General features: G+C 48.3%; 1 protein-coding gene across 45 annotated transcripts in view; it reads left to right on the forward strand.

Annotated features, from left to right (window-relative positions):
• Positions 1-19,218, forward strand: part of LRRFIP1 (LRR binding FLII interacting protein 1) — a 146,965-nt gene that overhangs the window by 109,237 nt on the left and 18,510 nt on the right. For 23 of the 45 annotated variants that reach the window (XM_036857854.1, XM_036857857.1, XM_036857861.1 and 20 more), the window contains 7 exons: positions 1,102-1,191; positions 10,065-10,100; positions 10,848-10,973; positions 12,521-12,592; positions 14,343-14,513; positions 17,654-17,746; positions 18,702-18,794. In XM_036857854.1, the coding sequence (XP_036713749.1) occupies positions 1,102-1,191; positions 10,065-10,100; positions 10,848-10,973; positions 12,521-12,592; positions 14,343-14,513; positions 17,654-17,746; positions 18,702-18,794 (681 nt within the window). The remainder of the gene's footprint in view (positions 1-1,101; positions 1,192-10,064; positions 10,101-10,847; positions 10,974-12,520; positions 12,593-14,342; positions 14,514-17,653; positions 17,747-18,701; positions 18,795-19,218) is intronic. The other 22 variants (XM_036857876.1, XM_036857877.1, XM_036857879.1 and 19 more) reach the window with 7 other exon arrangements.

A 19,218-nucleotide genomic window follows, 5' to 3' on the forward strand; every position in this document is an offset into this window, starting at 1 on the left:
CTTGTAGTGAGGTGGATGGACTTAGAGTCTATCATACAGAGTGAAGTAAGTCAGAAAGAGAAAAACAAATACCATATGCTAACGCATATGTATGGAATGTAAAAAAAAAAAAGGGTTCTGATGAACCTAGGGGCAGGACAGGAATAAAGACGCAGATGTAGAGAATGGACTTGAGGACACGGGGCAGGCTTAAGGGGAAGCTGGGACGAAGTGAGAGAGTGGCATGAACATATATGCACTACCAAATGAAAAATAGATAGCCAGTGGGAAGCAGCCGCATAGCACAGGGAGATCAGCTCGGTGCTTTGTGACCACCTAGAAGGGTGGGATAGGGAGGGTGGGAGGGAGATGCAAGAGGAAGGGGATGTGGGTTATATGTACACATATAGGAAGGTTAGATTTTGTTGTTGTTATTGTTGTTAAACTGAACATGCATTTAGGGCTATAACAAATGTGAATACAAATCAAAGTTAAGAGGGCATAGCCTCCAGATACACGAGTTGCTGGTGTTTTCTTTACTAGAAGAGAGAAAGTTTAGGTAGATGGGTAGACAGACAGATGTACACGCAGGCCCCCAAATAGAAGGTCCTGTGGCACTTTAAAAAGCCTTGCCTGATTTTGTGTTAACCCTAAATCTTATTTTGTATTCACTTGCAAAGATAGTAGAGAAGCAAACTTTTGCATTGCCCCAAAGCCAGCCCCGCCTCGTCCCGCTCTTCAGTTTCTGTGCTGGCAGGCAGCTCACGTTCTCAAGACCTGTCTCTTCCTCACCGTGGAGGCTTTTCTGCGCAGAAACTAGGTGTCCTCCACACCCCAGCTGAACAGATGCTCTGTGTTACTTTCTTCCTACTAACCAAGAATTCTGTGTTCTTTTGATAGTGTGATTAAGTTTTGTGTTCTGAGTGGCCACATGTCGGATGTGCTGGGAAGACCCAGCCTCCTTTCCCAGGGCCGGCCACCGGCCGCACTAACCTCTCCTTCCTTTCTGGGCTGCGCCTGGCTGACCTCACAGCTAACCGGAGCCTTTGTCTCGTGGCCTCCGTTCTCCTTGCATCTTCGCTGACCTGTTCCTTTGTTTCTGTCTGCGTGTCCCGCGGCCAGCTGGGTGGGCAGCCCTCGGAGCACGGCGGCCACTTCAAGTCCAGCTCGCGCACCTCCTCGAGAGCCAGCTCGGCGCGGGCCAGCCCAGTGGTGAGTGGGCCTCTCGCTCTTGCTGCTGTCCACTCCCTCCCTCCCTCCCTCCCCCTCCCCTTGGACCCTTCACTCCTCTGTCGCCTAAGAAGACCCCTCCACCTCCAAACGCCTGGACCGGGAGAAAGTAGGAAGGCTTTCCATGATTTATTTCAGGTCTAAGCAAAAACAGGATCGGGGAAGATGCTTCCAAATTTAGAAAATGACTATTCAGTGAGATCAGAATTGCACTGCTCAGTTTGTCAAGGACCGTCTAGGAAGCTGCTGACGGCGCATAAGAGATGGGGGGTCTCGCTGGGAGGAGGGAACTTTGCGCAGTGCGGGAGAAATGTAGCCACGTGCCTGGATGTGTTGTTTTTATGATTTAAAAATTTGAAGGCTTTTTTTGTATTTGTCCCAGTTAACTTATTTTTTTTTTAATTGGGGTATAGTTGATTTACAGTGTTGTGTTTTAGATGTACAGCAAAGTGAATCAGTTCTACATATACAGGTATCCACTCTTTTTTAGATTCTTTTTCCATATAGGCCATTACAGAGTATTGAGAAGAGTTCCCTGTGCTACACAGTAGGTCCTTGTTAGATATCTATTTTATATATAGTAATGTGTATATGTCAATCCCAATCTCCCAGTTTATCCCTCCTCCTCCTCCCCGCGCTTTCCCCCCGGTAACCATAAGTTTGTTTTCTGCATCTGTGACTCAATTTCTGTTTTGTAAGTAAGTTCATTTGTACCATTCTTTTAGATTGAAGGGTTCACTTTTAAACGTTTTGTTTGGAACGTTACCTGTTATTGGAGCCCAGCGGTGTTTTAGGATAAAGTATCGGCCTGCGAGTGCCACAGCACCCCTAGCTCTATTCCATCCCCCACTGTCCCATTGGTCCTCTGTTCAGTGCCTGTGAAACAAACGACAGAGCTGCTCTCCTGTTTGTCACCCGGCCTGAGATGACCCAAGTTCTGCTTCCGAAAGCAAGGGGCCCTGCTACCTAGTCTCCATCATTTAAGTCTCATTATTGTGTGTTTTCCCCATGGTCTTTGGAATTTTAGACAGTTTCACCGCATCTGATGCTTTGTATGAGGCAACTGTATTGTTCTCTTGACCGTAAGGGATTGGCAGGGCACATCTGCCCGGGGGACATTGGGATGGGGGGCTGACACAATGACCAGGGAAGGACGCTCAGTGGACAGGGCCTGGGCTGTGTGCCGAGCGGTGCGCATGCCAGCCCTCCACCACGGGGGCTGCCGCGCCGAGGGCCAGGACCCCCCCTCGTAGACCCTGGGGAGAAGAAGGCGAAGATGGGCAAAGTTGAACTTGGAGCTTGACTGTGGTTTGTAACTCACTGACACAACACCGCAGTCAGACGCATCGATGTCTAAAATTCAGGAAGTGTTCCTGGTCATCAGAGAAGAGGCCGTGGGGCTGAGTCGCCCACTTGCACACATGCACCCATGGGGTGCTGCTGATTTGTTTTTTAAATTAGATGCAGCCTTTTAAAGCCAGGAGTCTTCACACCAAATGCAGACATCTGCTTCTTCTGACGACGCAAACAAAGGGATGGATCCCTTTTGCAGACTGAGCCCGTATTGCTGAATCGGGGGCCTCAGTCCCCCCACGGCTGCCCTGCTTTCCCTGACTCCAAGGCCAAGGCCAGAGCCATTCGTCACTGGGCTTGCCCTGATGCTTTCGTGCCAGTAGAGAAATGTTCTCTCCGCCATTTACACATCGAGGGTGAGGAAACAAAAAATAGATGAGGCAGGCGAGTATTAGAACAAGAGAGCCTGTTTCTCTGTGGAATTGAAAGCTGCCCCCTCGCCCCCCAGCAGTGAGGGGAATAGGAGAAGCCGCTTCCTGACCGCGCTCAGGTGGGGCAGGAAATGTGGGGTGACGGACACCCCACAAAGCCCACTGCTTACTGCTCCAGCCAGGACCAGTCAAGCAGGGGCAGTAAGATATCCAGCTGTTCCATATCACGTACGTTCAGTGTTCAAAACCTGGCGAGTCGCTTCTTCTGCACGTGGCAGACGGGACTGAAGCGGAGCGTTTGTGAGCTGAGGGATCCCTGCTCCGAGGTCAGCAGCGCCCCCCTGCGCGGCCCTGCCTGCCTGCCTGCCTCCGCCTTCAGGCCCTTGCTTGTGTGTTTCCGACGCGCGTCATCGGCGTTTTCCCACGGTAGATCCGACGTGGAGAGCCCTCGTCCTCAGGCGTAATGCTCGCTCTCTGGCACCCACTTTGGGGAACATGAAAGTTCACGGTGGTCAGAAGAAGCTGAGGCCTGACCCCTCCTGGGCTCCCTGCCTGGCGCAGCTCAAGCGAAGCAGGGAACTGTGGGCCCGTGATGATCTGACGTCTTTGGGTTTATTCCGGCATCAGGATGAAGTCACAGCATAGAAACGCAGTCTAGTTCCCCGGACGGAAGAGACTGAAACCAGATATGAATTCCTCTGTCATCTGCTTCCTAAATCTGACAACAGTTTACTCCCACAAAATGGGTTTAGTGGACACGAGAGGTGAACGTGCATCGTGCCCGTGTCCCTGGGGACTGAGGACGAGAGGCGGGGGTCTCTTGGTAACTGGGGGGCCCGGCAAGACCTCCCCACCGTCCCTTGGTCCCTTGAGAGCCCTGGGTTTGCAAGACTCTCAGGGCCTTGCCTGAGCTGATTTTTCAGTTCATTACACACAGGTCACCGGTTCCACCTCCTTTCTCCCCTGAGTCAGCTGCTCATTTACAAAGGTCGACTGACTCAGGGTGGCGCGGTTAGTGAGCAGAGGTCAGCATCCGGGCACCTCACGCGGGTGTGGGGCGTCAGAGCTGAGGACGCCTCTGGGTGTGGCCCTCAGGAGGCAGAGGCACCTGTGTACCGCGCAGGGCACTTCCACGCGGTTATGGTGGCTCCCGGTCCTCTGAAGGATGGAACGTGGGCAGCACTCCTGGCCTCTGCGGAGAGTCTGGAGGACGGAGCGGAGTGAACCCTCTCCTCTGTGCTTCCAAACCTCAGTCCTCTTCCACGGAATCTGCCCCGTTTCTGTCTTCTGAGCCTGGACAGTCACACCCCTGGAAAGGGCTGGGAATTTGCATTTTGGGCTTGCGAGACGAACAGTGTAAGTGGATGCATTTGGCCTTGTTGATTGCAAAGAGGCCAGGAAGCTTGTGCTCAGACTCCCCTGGTCCTCCTGCCTGGGAGGGAGGAGCTGCAGGGACAGGCGGTGCCCAGGGAGAGGCCCGCGGGGTGAGTGACCCTCCCCGCCTGGCCTCTCAGAAGGACGCAGAGCAGGAAGCAGACAGGGAGTTCCAAGACCCAGGTTAAGATGTCACAGCTCTCATTCCGGGCTGGGGACACCTGGCCAGGCACGTAGACTTCCTGAACTCCACCTGGAAAGACGAGTAATGATATGCTTGAAAAACAAAAACAAGAAAAGATTTGGGTTGATAACCTGCTTCTCCTGGCCGAGTTTTCCAGGGCTGTGAGTGTTGTCCACTGTGGCTCGGGGAGAACGATCCCGCCTGGTGATGCATCAGGAATATGGTTCCAGGGGGTGGTACGGGTGAGGGCAGGGGGCAGGGGCCTCTCCGGGGAGGAAGTACGAGCTGGGGCAGGGGCAGCCCTGGGAGGCTCTGGGTGTGGGATGTAGGCTGGTGCCCCAGGGGGCGGGCGAGGGGAGCGCTGTCCGAGAACAAAAGTAACCAGAATGAGGGAAATGATAGCTTGTCCCACTTTGAGAAAATAAAGGTACCTCAGCATCCAAAGACGCGAAGTGTGCCCCGCCCTCCGGGTCCTCCAGCCTCGTGGGGAGCAGAGAGGGTGCCCGCCCCATCTCAGAAGGGCATACGCTGTTGGACCTCATCTCATTTTTCACATTCTTTAGGTGAGCCCTATTTTCTTCTCCAGAATCTTCCTCTTGAGGAAGTTGGGGTCCGTTCATTCAGCCAGTGTTTATCGAATGTTCTAGGCACAGGGCTGCAGTGGTGAAGGAACACACCTGCTCCCCTCACAGACCCACAGGCTGGAGAGGCAGACCCTAGCAAATGGGCGCAATACAGTATAGAACTCAGAGCACCGGCTCGAGGGAAGAAGGCAGGATACTTCCAGGGAGCTGGACTCGGGAGTTTGGGTAATCCAGGCCCGGAGAAGAGCCTGGCAGAGGGCCTCTCCTGGAGGGGCCGACGCAGCTGTGTCATCAGGCCTCAGAACCCGGTGAACCTGCAGGGTCACGGAAGCACCGGTCAGGGGTGTCCTGCGTGGCGCCCAGGTTCACGTGCCAGTGTGTTTTCAGAGAAGCATTGGTGGTGAACAGGAATCTCAGCCCCATCTGAGTTAGAAAAACAAAAGACTGTAATGACTCATGTTTTGTGTCGTGTGAAGAGGTGGAAGCAGGAACCAGGTGGAAAAACAGGTCTTGAATTATAAATACAAGAGTTCAAGGACCAGTCATTCAGGATGAGGTCAATATTATCGGATTTAAAACCAGAAATTTCCATTCTAATTGTAGCCTCCACTGCTGTTTGTATCTGAAGGAAAATTACCCTTAAAATGGGTGTTTTCTGAGCAGCGTCCAGTACTGTCAGTTGGTTTCTCAAGAGGGACCCCATGATGACACTGCTTCCGTGATCCTATTTCCCATCTGGGGCTTGGGGCACCACGAGGAAAAGTCCCTTTGTCCCTGGCCCCTTTGCTAGGGTCTTCCCACGCCCACCTACTGTACTCTGTCTCGAGGAAGGTGGGCAAGCCGGATGGTGATATGGAAAACTTGGAGTTTGAAACCTCACCAGACATTATATTTAAGTGAGCCTAAATAGTATGCTCATTTAGACACGATTTTAGAAGGTTGGAATTAATAAAATATTTAACGTGCTACGTTAAGTGTTTGGTTTTGAAAGGAAGAGTTGCCATAATTTAAAAGTTCACAGAAATTTTTTGGAAGTGACTACCTCCCGTAGGTTTTAAAAGATGCCTTTTTATACACTCCATTGTGATTATAAAATACTGGTTTGCATGTTTCATAAGCCTGTTACTATAAAGTTTTCACACTGACCTAAAACGTTTAGTATTGCTCAGTAAATGAGAGTAGGAAGGCTAACAGGCTGCAAGATCTGTGGTGCTGCCGCCCTTCCTCGGATAAGAAGACGATGTCCACGAGGTCCCGTGGCTCGTCCGGGTCCCGTGCTGCCGTGGGCTGCAGTGTGTTGGGGCACGTGTGGTCCACGGCGTGCCCTGGGTCACATCATGCAGCAGAAACGACAGTGTTTAAAAACCCTTCCATCTATTCTGTTTCTTTGTATATTATTTTCAGAGATAAAGTACTGTGCTTTATGTCAAATTAAACTCACCATCAGGGTTACTTATCTGTTCTTTGTTAGGGGCAGTGAGGGGTGCCTGCCTGACCAAGGCTCCCTGGGCGGGTCCCACTTTGCTCGACACAGGCTGCCATCTAGTGGCATCCGGTGGGGCTGCAATGGCTCCATGCTGCTGCACGGCTTTTCTCCCTCCCTCCCTCCCTCCCTTTCTCTTCCTTGCCTTGCCTTCCTTCTTTCCTTTCCTTCCTTCCTTCTGTTTTATTGAAATATAGTTGATTTACAATGTTGTGTTAATTTCTGCTGTACAGAAAAGTGATTGTTATACATATATATATTCTTTTTCATATTCTTTTCCATTATGGTTTATCACAGGATATTAAATATAGTTCAGTTCCCTGTGCTATACAGTAGGACCTTGTTGTTTATCCATTTGATATATAATAGTTTGCATCTGCTAATCCCAAACTCCCAATCCATCCCTCCCCCAACCAAAACTGCACCACTTTCCATGGGGCTCTGCGTACTTCTTAGGTTGCAGGAAGGCTGACAAATACACATGTCCCTTGTCATTCAGAAAACAGACAAACGTCAGTCACCCTGATACGTAAAATACAGATTGGAAACAATAGTCAAGCATAGATTGGCTCTAACTCTCATTGAGAGCTTAATTTTTCCCTCTGTGGTCTCTACTTAAAAACATGTCCTGAATTTTCACATTCTGAGTGCGTTATCTATTTCAGAACAAAGGCTTTTTTCAAACTACTTTTAAACTTTCTTTAAACTAAAGAGAAAGCTATGGTTTTAGGGTTTTTTCTCCCTTATTTGGTGTTTTGCAAATTACAAAAGCAGTGTTTGTGTTTATGGTGAGACAATGCAGAACAAAGCTATGCTAAAGGCCCCCAGGAAACCAGTGCTTTGGGGTCTGGTGTATAGTTCTTCTCGTCTTTCTCACAAGAAGTACTACAAAAAAGAAAGTGGGGTCCTTCTTTTATGGGCACGGATATCTCTGTAGGTGAACATAGGATTTCTGGAGCTTCATTTCTCTAGGCAATATTTATCTGTTGCTGATGAACAGTCAGGAAAGACACTATTTAAACTGCAGAGCAAAACAGCAACAAGCTTCTCACGGTAGCTTCATAGCCTGTTCAACTGAATCTTCCCTTTCCACCAACAGTTAAATTACCCTCTTTATTTTCATCTCGTTAATATTTGTTCTGTAAACTAACTTGTTCTAGGGAGTAAAGACCTTGTGTCCAGGAGATCTAATGAATGGATTCTGCAGCAGAGCGCGTGCTAGACAGTTAGCTTTTCCTTCGTTATTTGAAATTTTCAGGAATATTTGTATTCCCAAGTGGAGAGGAGACCCACACTTGAAATGCTAAAATCATCCTCATGACTCAGAACATCAGTCCGGGGCTCCCTGGGGCTCTGCCAAGGAGGATGAGATAGAACCATCTCAATTGTAGGCCATCTACAGATGTTCCAGAATATCTAGTTAGGCTGGTGTGACATGCACATCTGAAAAAATATATAAGTTTACACATGCTAAATGCATGTGCCAACAAATGGCAGATGGTGTGCGATATGGTTGTGAGTGAGCTGTCTTTATCTGACGGGCTATGACTGCCACATCAAGAGTGAAAAAGGATGCACGTGGCCAAGAGTGTCTGGAAGTCTCCTGTCCTTGGAGGCCAGCCGGCTGTGGCCCAGTGGAGAGGAGAGTCCTCTGGGCGGAGGGAACGCCAGAATCCAAAGCCCCACCCGCCCAGGGGCTTATTTAGCAAGCTGGGAGTGAGGCCAGCGCGGGTCATCCCGCTGGCCTGAGAGCTGCAGCTCCTTCATGTCGTCTCCTCAGGACAAGAAGGAGACTGGTTAGCTGAGAGTAGAAAGTCCTTGCTGAAGACCCAGATGTGAACTGGGTGCGTGAGACCACATGCAGTGGATTTGGGAGCCAGAGCCGGGGGCCAAATTGGATCTGTCAAGCAGAAGACCCTTGAGCTTGACTCTCCTGAGCTCAGAGCTGGTTTCAGAAGTTGCCTTCTTTTGAATTAATCAAGTATTTTGTACGATTCCATCTGATCCCCTTGGTCGGCTGATTAGCTCTCACACTTTGCTGTGTTTTTCTAGCGGTTACTTCAGGCATCCTGCCCTTGCAAAGAAGGTTCGAGGAGCGTGAAGGAGAGAAGGTGGCAGTCAGTGAGCCTTCTTGGTGGGGTACAGGATGGTGAGGATGTGGGCATCCAGCCCAGCACGGGCCCAGGGTGGGCAGAGGACAGGAAGTGCTCGTCTTTGCAGGAAATCACCGCCATTACGGCATCCTGACCTGTGCTTAGCGCCTGCACCCACACGCCCCGTGCATGACGACGTTGTGGGCAGTTGACCTGTTTGTGAGCCGCTCTGTGGTGGCCTTGGACCCAGACCCGTTAGGATTTGTCCACCTGAAGTCTGGATGGTCTGTGGCGTAAGCAGTCAAGGGTGACTGCAGGGTCCCAGCTCACTCATGAGGTCTCCTGAATCAACGGTGTGATCCCACCCGTCACGGGCATCTTCAGTTGACTCCCTGGCCATCAAATTTAAGAACCTCTGAGCTACAGGAGGTGGGATTGGAGGCATGATGGGAAAATCCAGAGAGCCTGGAGACAACTTGGTGCAGGGTTCTCTCGCCCTCTGGGACCTTTCCCATGGGCTTTCGGAAAGGAGCCCTCAATGTGCCGAAAAAAAAAAAAAGAAGAGAAAGTTGGCCTTTCGTTGGATGCTAATCAAAGAAAGAAGTAGCACCAGTGCAGCCTCAGACTGTTGACCCCAACAGACCCTCACAGGGCAAGGGTCTCCCATAGGGTTGAAGCAGATGTGCTGTCCTGGGGCTCTACAGGCTGCTGGGGGTCCCACAGAGACCCCTGCTTGCAGGAGGGAAAAGAGAGGATTCAGAGACAGTCCAAACAGGAAAGATTTTGAAAAGCCAAATTCTTGGGGTCCCCCTTTTCACCCAGCAAATTCTCCTGTACCGTCACCCACCCCTAGCCAGCTCCCCACATCTGGGTGTATATCTCAAAATGTTTAAACTAGAATTTTCACATTGACTCAGTTACTCAGGAGCAGTGGAAAAACTGCAGTTGGCTCCACTGCTTTCTCTTGCTTTGGAGACCAAGTTTAGTGATAGTCAAAATTACAACTCTGTGTGGTTGCATCTTCCAGCCCCCAGAACCCTGGTCGTATTCTCACGTTCCGATCATAGTAATCGTGGTGGGTGAACGAGGCTGGTGCCTGTCCTGTCCCACACTGTGTCCTGCACACACGTAGAAACTGGTCAAGTCATCCTGTTCAGATTCAGTTCATTCACAAATCATCTTCCTGTGGAAGTTGTGAAAGTTGAAAAACCACATGGCGAAATTCAACCAGGCTCACTGAGCTGCCCATGGGCCACCGCTGTGACACCAGCGTATCTGAGAGTCTCATGGCAAAGGAGTGTTTAAAATCACAAAGGAAGCTGATGATTTATTTTATTATTATCTTACCCCCTAAATCCAGATTCTCCATTTAATGCTTTTAAGTATTTAACATTTGTCCATTTTCCTCTCCAGGTTGAAGAGAGACCAGAAAAAGACTCCACGGAGAAGGTAAGGAATTTCTGTAGAGCTTTATATTGTGTCATCTATAAACCACGAGGGTCCCGAAATTTATGGATGAAACTAACAAGAAAATATATTGCTTGATCTTTTTTTTTATTATTATTAATTAATTTATTTATTTATGGCTGAGTTGGGTCTTCGTTTCTGTGCGAGGGCTTTCTCTAGTTGCAGCAAGCGGGGGCCACTCTTCATCGCGGTGCGCGGGCCTCTCACCGTCGCGGCCTCTCTTGTTGCGGAGCACAGGCTCCAGACACGCAGGCTCAGTAGTTGTGGCTCACGGGCCCAGTTGCTCCGCGGCATGTGGGATCCTCCCAGACCAGGGCTCGAACCCGTGTCCCCCGCATTGGCAGGCAGACCCTCAACCACTGCACCACCAGGGAAGCCCTACTTGATCTTTAATAAAGAATTTCACCATGGGGTGAACAGGACTAGTGGCTGGCTCACCAGGCAACACACAACCTCTGGGGTCCCCGGGGGGCCACTTCCAGTGTGTGTTAAACCTGCAGAACAGTGAAGGAATTCACGATGGGCCCAGCCATGGAGCTTACAGTTAATCCAGACAAACCCCGAGCATCCATGAGGCCCCTCGAGGTGAATCTCTTTTTGTTGCTCACCATAAACCCACCGAAGATTTTCCAGTTTGGAAACTGAATTCAAGTAAAGGTACCATCATAGTAGACTGAGAAATAATTTTGGTTTTGGCTGAAATCCCACTTGCTCTTTGCCACTTTGTAGGGGTCTCGAGGCCTGCCCGGCCTGTCTGCAGCCACACTGGCCTCCCTGGGTGGGACTTCCTCTCGAAGGGGCAGCGGGGACACCTCCATCTCCATTGACACTGAGGCCTCCATTAGGGAAATCAAGGTAAGGCTCTCTACTTAACGCATGACCTAGGGAAACCTTCTGTGAAAATCAGTCTTCAAGTAAAAAAGGATTTAATTTGTAAAGTTCCAGCTCTTTCTTCTCGGTCTGGTCTCCCCTCCCTCCCATTAAGCTTGGTGTTCTAGTAACAATAGGGCCCGGTTCTGGTTCCTGCAGGGAGCCGCCCCTGACTTCCCCGCCCCGGTAGGGCCAGCACGCCTGCGCTGGGATCCCTCAGCTCCCCGGGCACACCTGGGCGAGACCCCCCCCCCCCACGCTGCCCTGAGGCGCTCAACCACCTCTGTGCACAGATCAGGAGTGGACATTCCACCCTCAGCGTTGGAAGATGCTGGACACAGATTACCCGCTGCTCCCGACGGTATCACCCTGCCCTTCACACATCCCCGCCCTCTGCCTGCAGAGTGCCCTTCCTTTCCCTTCGTAATATGCGTAATATGCCTTCAGTCGACCCCATCGTGGTATCTTAGTGATTTTTCCTTCTCCCACTGGTCTGCGGACACTGTTCTCTGTTACATCCTCAACACTGAGTGCGTGACAGAGAAATGGGCCTCTGCTTGTTAAAGTAACTAGGGACGTTGCATCTGAAAGGGAGACTGTGCACAGGGAAGGCTGAGTCACCAGACCTCGTGTCCTCTGGAGAGAGCACCAAGGCCAGGGAGGCTCTTCCGGGTCAGATTTGGCTTCATTTACAGACGAGCTTTCTCGTAATGAAGACTGGTGAAAGGGAACCAGCCTCCATTGGTGCTACCTGAACAGATGGATGACATTTGCCAGGGAGGCCAGAGAAGAGCTTAAACATCAGGTCCGGTGGGACTAGGTTCCCCTGCAGACACCTTCCAACTCCTGTGCTTTATAAGAACAATGTTTTGACTTCTGTTCCTGGAATGTCCCTCCCTGTGTGGTCCCTCGGCCTCCTGCAGCCCTTTGGTCATCCTTTCTCGCCTTGAAGTAGAGTTCGCTGCAGTCATAAGCTGTGTCTGGTCTTGGGTTGTGAGCATGATTCAGTCGTTCAGTAAGGATTTATTGCAACTCCAGCTCACGCCAGACACCAGCCCCTGGGAATGTGGCGGTGAACAAGACGGGAAAGTAGAGTCCTTGGGCTCTGTAAGGGCAGGGACAAGGCTTTGCTGATTTCTGTCTTCAGTATCTTACTGTATGTAGCACAGAGCAGAACTCAAAGAGCTTGAATGAACTGTTAAATATGAGTAAATTAACCTGTTCCATTTTCAGAAGCTCATTTGCCTATTTTGTAAAATTGTGTAAAAATATATGCAGACACATACCTTTGATAAAATTGTGTGAAAATATCATATATGAGATACACCTAAATTTTCATCTTTGTAGTGTTGAAATTCATCTTATTTTCCTTTTAACACTTAAAAAAGTTAAAAGAAGATTGCTGCTCCAACTACTCAAATAAGGAAACCGCCCAGAAGTAGAAAAGAATCAGAGAATCGCCTCTCCTTCTTTGTGGTCTCTGTCCATTTTTCCCTTTGACATCATTTGCCCTTTTTTGCCATTTCCCCCAGGAACTCAATGAGTTAAAGGACCAGATTCAGGATGTAGAAGGCAAATACATGCAGGGATTGAAAGAGATGAAGGTACCAGCTTACGAAAGTGTGGACTCATGATATTAACCCAGCTTAACTTTAAAAAATCCTACAGAAGACATTCAGACTGCATGCTTGCTCTAAAGAGGCTCCAGACTGTAGACCTCAAAGTGGCAGGAGTGCTAGTAGCATGGGTGTGTGTGCTCATGGTTTTCCCAAAGGCAGCTTTGAAACCAAGACTTGAAAATTGTAACTCCTCATTAGCAAATGTTACTAACATGTTTCCTGGTGCATGTCTTGTACTCACCTCCCCACCACACCTGGCTTAAAAACAGTTTCTCATTTCCCACAGAAGCATACCCTACACTTGAAGAAGGGTTTTTGGTTTTCTTCACTTTTTGCAGTCCTTACATACAAGGAGTGCTTCAACTTAATTTGCTTCTCAAAACACCTGATGTCTCCCGATAAGGAAGTTCTGTTGCTGTGCTTTTGAAACACACAAATCATTTGCATACTGTGCCATTTTACTAACCGAAGCAATGTCTGAATGTGTATCTTCTTGGATTTATTTGAGTAAATACACGGTACTTGTAGAAAGTGGAATTAACTGCATTGTGCCGACCAGGAAATTGAGTTACCAGGCTCCCTGGAAGTGAGGTGGGGCGTCAGGGACTTTATTCTCTGGCTTCACAGGGCAGCTCGGGCAGCTCATGAGTCTAGCAAGAGATGGTAAATCTGTTCCTTCCTTTTCAGCTCCTGAGAAAGTACCCCCAAACCAGTCTGAGTTCAGTATCCCAGGGGCACCAAATCACATGACTAATTAATCAGTTTCCTATTTGTCACCGCTCTTTAAAAAGGGGGGAAAATTAAGATTCTGGCTTTCAACTCCTGCTGGAGTTGGAAAGAGAGCCATGGAAGCAGCGCAGGAGTCACTGGTCCCACCTGAAATCCTTGCCCTGGTTTGCAAGTGCAGGCGAGAGCAGCGCTGGTCTCCGCAGAGCCTCCTGGTAGCACCTGACACACGCCCGACCCGCCATTGCCCGCCTTTCTGTAGCTCAGGGTCCTTTGCACCTGGGATGCTGCTCTCTGTTCTCCCAGAGTCGTCTCCCGCTGGCCTGTGCTTCGGGATCCACACGCTGCTGTACTCTTGTTGCCTGCCCTGCCGTTGTGTGAGCCCCGGGGTTGAGGGGGGCATGTTTACTTTGCAGGCCTCTTTCCCTGGTTGGCTTTTCAAAAGAATGAGCTTTGTCTTTCCGGTACATACCCAGTGAGGCCTGTGTACCTTGCTGAGTTTTCCTATGGGTTGAACATGTGAACTTCCACTTCAGCCTTTCCTGGTTCATAAGCCCCAATGGGGACAGTGGGCCGCTGGTGGCAGGAGTTCTACTCCCCCTCCCCAGCGCTGGCTCTGTCCCAGGTTCTGGTCACGTGTCTTGAGTGGTTACTTCAGACACCTGTACAACGGGCTACAGAATCAGATCCCCACAACCAGGGCTCTGCTGCCTCTGTGACCAGAGCCCCTTCCACCCAGCGTCCCCCTTGTCCTAATGACTGTAAATTATCTTCATCCCTAGGCGCAGTTAATAACTAATTTCCTGAGTCATGAGAATTGGAGCAAATTGAAAAGGGGGACTTTTGGGGCATTTCAAATTGCCATGTGTTTCTTCTTCTGATTCATTTGCTCTAAGAAATAAAGTCTAAATTTAGGGCTGCGTTTTTGGAGGTTTTGTTAAAAATACTGAACTAATCTGTGTTTCTGTTTCCTTACTACAATTTCAAAAACATGACCTATTTTCTGCAGGACTCACTAGCAGAAGTTGAAGAAAAATATAAGAAGGCCATGGTTTCCAACGCTCAGCTAGACAATGAGAAGACAAACTTTATGTACCAGGTCGATATGCTGAAGGACATGATGCTGGAGCTTGAAGAGGAGCTGGCTGAGTCCAAGCGGCAGTGCGAGGAGAAGAGCAAAGTACGTGCTGGCGCGAGAAGGAAGGGTGGAGTGTACACATATGTAAACGCTGTGTGTGAGGACGGGAGAATATGGAGATATATAAATGGTATATGTAAGGATGGGAGAATATACATGTAAATGGTATATGTAAGAATGGGAGAATATACATGTAAATGGTATATGTAAGAATGGGAGAATATATATATACACAGGCATATGTATATAAACGGTATATATAATTATAGTAGACTATATATATAAATGGTATAAGTAAGGACGGGAGGATATACATATGGTATATGTAAGAATGGTAGAATATGTGTGTGTGTGTATGTATATATATTTAGTATATGGTATATACATGTTATACATGTGTATGTGTATATTTGTGTGTGTGTGGGTTTTTTTTTTTAATTAATAGGCTCTTTTTTTTTTTTTTTAAAGATTGATTGATTGATTGATTGATTGCTATGTTGGGTCTTCGTTTCTGTGTTAGGGCTTTCTCTAGTTGCGGCAAGCGGGGGCCACTCTTCATCGCAGTGCGCGGGCCTCTCACTATTGTGGCCTCTTTTGTTGCGGAGCACAGGCTCCAGATGCGCAGGCTCAGTAGTTGTGGCTCACGGGCCCAGCTGCTCCGCGGCATGTGGGATCTTCCCAGACCAGGGCCCGAACCCGTGTCCCCTGCATTAGCAGGCAGATTCTCAACCACTGCGCCACCAGGGAAGCCCTGTGTGTGGTTTTTTAAAAAACAATAGTTCTCCACTTGCCCTGGAAGCCCGAACATCTAAGAATAAGAATACCATGCTCTTTGCTGAGGGACTTGCAGTATTGGTATGCACAATTTCAATATGTAAACTAGAGACAATTTTACTAGGAGGACATTTGTGTGTTTTGAATGTAAGGTAAAATCATAACCATGAAAAAACCTGCCTACGAAAGACCCAGCATGCTTGGACAAAGCACAGTTAGATGCTTCAAGATTTTCCTGTTAATATACATTTCTTCATTCTTATTTTGTTATCGCAACACCAGAGAGAAATAGTTCCAAGTATCAAGGATTTTAAGAAAATTATGTTCATTTGTTTTCTGCTGATTGGGAAAAGACACGGTTACTCCACTTGAGAATTAAAAACCTTCATTAACCTCAGAAAAGGGTAGAATCTTATTTGGGCTTTCATTAAGAACCACTGGAATTAATATGTTAACTTATGATATCAACAAAAAGCATGAGCATATGTTGAAATTAATGACGGTAGGCTGATTTGGTGAAGGCTGGGCTTAGCTGTCCTTTGTGAGACAGAGAGCAAGGAATACTTGTTTTTCATATTTTAAGGAATTAGTTGGTTTGTCAAATCCTAGAATATTATCTAATTTTTCAGAGTTGCTGAGATAAATAGAAAATTTAATTTGTGAGTGTCATTATCTTTTTTTTTTTCTAACTAGCTATATCCTCTAAATCCTAAGGGTTAAAGCCAAATACCATAACAACTCAAGGGCCTCCTTCTTTCACTACTGTGGTTGAGTTAGAAGCTAAAGAAGAATTTTGTCCATGAAGTTCCTGATAACTGAACTCTGAAACAAAGGAGAAACTTTTCATGAGACCTGATGTCATGAAAGCTTTCTTTGAAACTAATTCATAATTTAGGAGCAGAGAGCATATTCTGAACCCACTTGGGTGGAACAGTACTGTAACGCATTCTAAATGCTCCTAGAATGCCCTCATTTAGGCATCAGGAAGTAGACCAAGAAGCCCCGAATCTAATTCCAGAGAAGTGGGGTGATCCTGGAACGCTGACCCAAGGTGGGGACCATGGGCGAAGCAAAGCCCTACAGACATGTCTTTGTCACATCTAGGAGGGTCCAGTCACCCCCAGACTTCAGAAAGTGGGTGAGCACATGATGCCAGGGTGAGCTAAGGTCAAATCCCTTCTAAAATAACCGGTAACAAATCGAAGGAAGATGTTCCCTGCTGTTCTCTAAACTGCTGGCAGCTGGGTGGGCACCACACCATCGTTAGGGGCTGCGCTGCTGTGCTGAGCTGAGTGGGAGACAGAAGAGCATGTTGCCCGGTTCCAGGGATGAGTTTCATGCAGGGAAGGGTTGGACTGAGGGAGCGGCTTTGTGCTGACAAGGGCTTTGCTTCCCCTGCCTGTTTCTGTTTTGTCTCTGAGGTACAGAGCTGTCCGCCTACTGTTAGTGAGATAAACTTGCCAAGGTAGACCATCCCTTTTTGTCCCAAAGAGTATTCATCGGCATATTTCAAACTCACAGATGATTTTATAACCGCTCTTTTGCAAAGCTGCCTCCTCCAGGCCCTCAGCAGGCAGCCTGGGGGGCCTTCCCAGGGCACGGCTTACCTGTAAAGAAATCGGGTCATACTGTCAGCTGCATCAACTCCTCAGGTTAATTTTTTTTTTTTGAATTTTTGGATTTTATTTTATTTATTTTTTTATACAGCAGGTTCTTATTAGTCATCAATTTTATACATATTAGTGTATACATGTCAATCCCAATCTCCCAAGTCATCCCACACCACCACCCCCCCCGCCCCTTTCCCCCCTTGGTGTCCATATGTTTGTCCTCAGGTTAATTTTACAGTAGATCGTAGGGGTGTCTTCTAGAAAATCCAGAGAAACTGGTTCATGTTGTTAAAAAGGCCTTGAGGGCTTCCCTGGTGGCGCAGTGGTTAAGAATCCACCTGCCAATGCAGGGGACATGGGTTCGAGCCCTGGGCCAGGAAGATCCCACATGTAGCAGAGCAACTAAGCCCGTGCACCACAACTACTGAGCCTGTGCTCTAGAGCCCGTGAGCCACAACTACTGAGCCCGCGTGCCACAACTACTGAGCCTGCGCACCTAGAGCCCGTGCTCTGAAACAAGAGAAGCCACCACGATGAGAAGCCCGCGTACCGCGACAAAGAGTAGCCCCCGCTCACCACAACTAGAGAAAGCCCGCGCGCAGCAACAAAGACCCAGCACAGCCAAAAATAAAAACAAAAAAAAGGAAATAAATTTATTTTTAAAAAAGGCCTTGAAAACTGTGATGACATGGTAACAGGTAATTTGTTCCAGGTAACGGTAAATCATAAGAACGTGAACTAGAGTGACAGAAAAATGTGATTCCACTGGAATTTGAATGCTCTTCTCCTCCTTTATAGGAATTTGAAAGGGAAAAGCATGCCCACAGTATCCTCCAGTTTCAGTTTGCTGAGGTGAAGGAGGCCCTGAAGCAAAGAGAAGAAATGCTTGAGGTGAGTAGTTTTTCCTGTTTTTCTTTTCTGTGTTTTTTTCTTCTTTGTGTGTGACTTAGGAGCTTCTTGTTGGGTCATTACTAAAGCTACCAGTTTTCTTGAAAATTGAGTTTAGGCTAATTCTCTATGCCTCTCTTGAGGAGACAGTTCCTTTTATTAATGAAGATTCTCATTCTTTGGTGGTTTTGTGTTTGTTTGAGGAGGTGTGGCAGACCAAATAATGCCCCCCTAAGATGTCCATGTCCTAATCCCTGGAACTGTGACTATGTCACCTTACTCAGCCAGAGGGACTTTGCAGATGTGATTAAGTTAAGGACCTTGTGATGGGAGATTATCCTGTATCATCTGCTTGGACCCAGAGTGATCCAAAGGGTCCTTGCAAGAAGGAGGCAGGAAAGTCAAAGGCAGAATAGGAGATGTGACCACGGGGGCAGAGGTCAGAGCCACGTGAGGAAGGGGCCACAAAGCAAGGACTTGTGGGCACATCTAGGAACTAAAGAAAGGGGGAAATAGATTCTCCCCTGCCCCGAGCCTCCAGAAAAGAGCCCAGGCCTGCCCATGCCTTGGGGACACCGTAAGACTCATTTTGAACTTCTGAGCGCCAGAACTGTAAGAAAATAAATTGGTGTTGTTCTAAGCCACTGCATTTGTGCTAGTTTGTTACAGCGACAAAAAGAAACTAATACAGGCTTGATTTTTTACTTTTTTAATTTGGTTAGAACTCTAGTGCCTGTAAGTGAGAATTTCACTCCAGCTGGTTTTCTTCCTACACTTGGAGCTGGGGAAAAGGACAAGGATAAAGTCCCAGCATCCTGAGAACAAACTCGGGATCAGTGAGAAAAAATGGTGCTGGGACCTCCAAGCGCACTTGCTGGCTCAAGGGTTGTCTACACTTCAGAGTTTCTTCCCGTTTAACCCTGTATCTGCTTTCTTTCTATCTGTTCCTATTCTTCAGGAAATCCGACAGCTACAGCAGAAACAGGCGAGTTATATCAGGGAGATTTCTGATCTTCAGGAAACAATAGAATGGAAAGACAAAAAGATAGGGGTAGGATTCTCCAGTCTTTGAAATCTGTTCAAGTGGGCAGTCTGCTTAGCAAATTGAGTGCTTTCAGAATCTTTGGTTTGCAGAAAGGCTTGTATGAGTTTGCATGGGACCCCGTGGGACACAAAACGAATAAAAGAGAGACGACACGAACTTACCCAAATTGACATTTACTCCAAATTGGAAGTGGACTTCCAACGTGGAGATTCTCCTTTGGTCGGCGTTCCCGGGCTCCCTGCCTGCCTGGGAGCAGCTAGTGGCACAGAAATCAGAGGACTGAGGAGGGCACGCTGGGCGGGTTCACGCGTGGAGGCTCAGACCTCTTGGAATTCCCTGTCCCGTGTTGCCTGGCCTTTTTCTGCAAGGGCTTTGAGGAAGCTGCAAGGTGGCAGGTGCTGTGCCTCACGTATCCCCACCTTGAGCCTCC

This window comes from Balaenoptera musculus, chromosome 7 (assembly GCF_009873245.2).
Source record: "Balaenoptera musculus isolate JJ_BM4_2016_0621 chromosome 7, mBalMus1.pri.v3, whole genome shotgun sequence".
Classification (NCBI taxonomy): domain Eukaryota; kingdom Metazoa; phylum Chordata; class Mammalia; order Artiodactyla; family Balaenopteridae; genus Balaenoptera; species Balaenoptera musculus.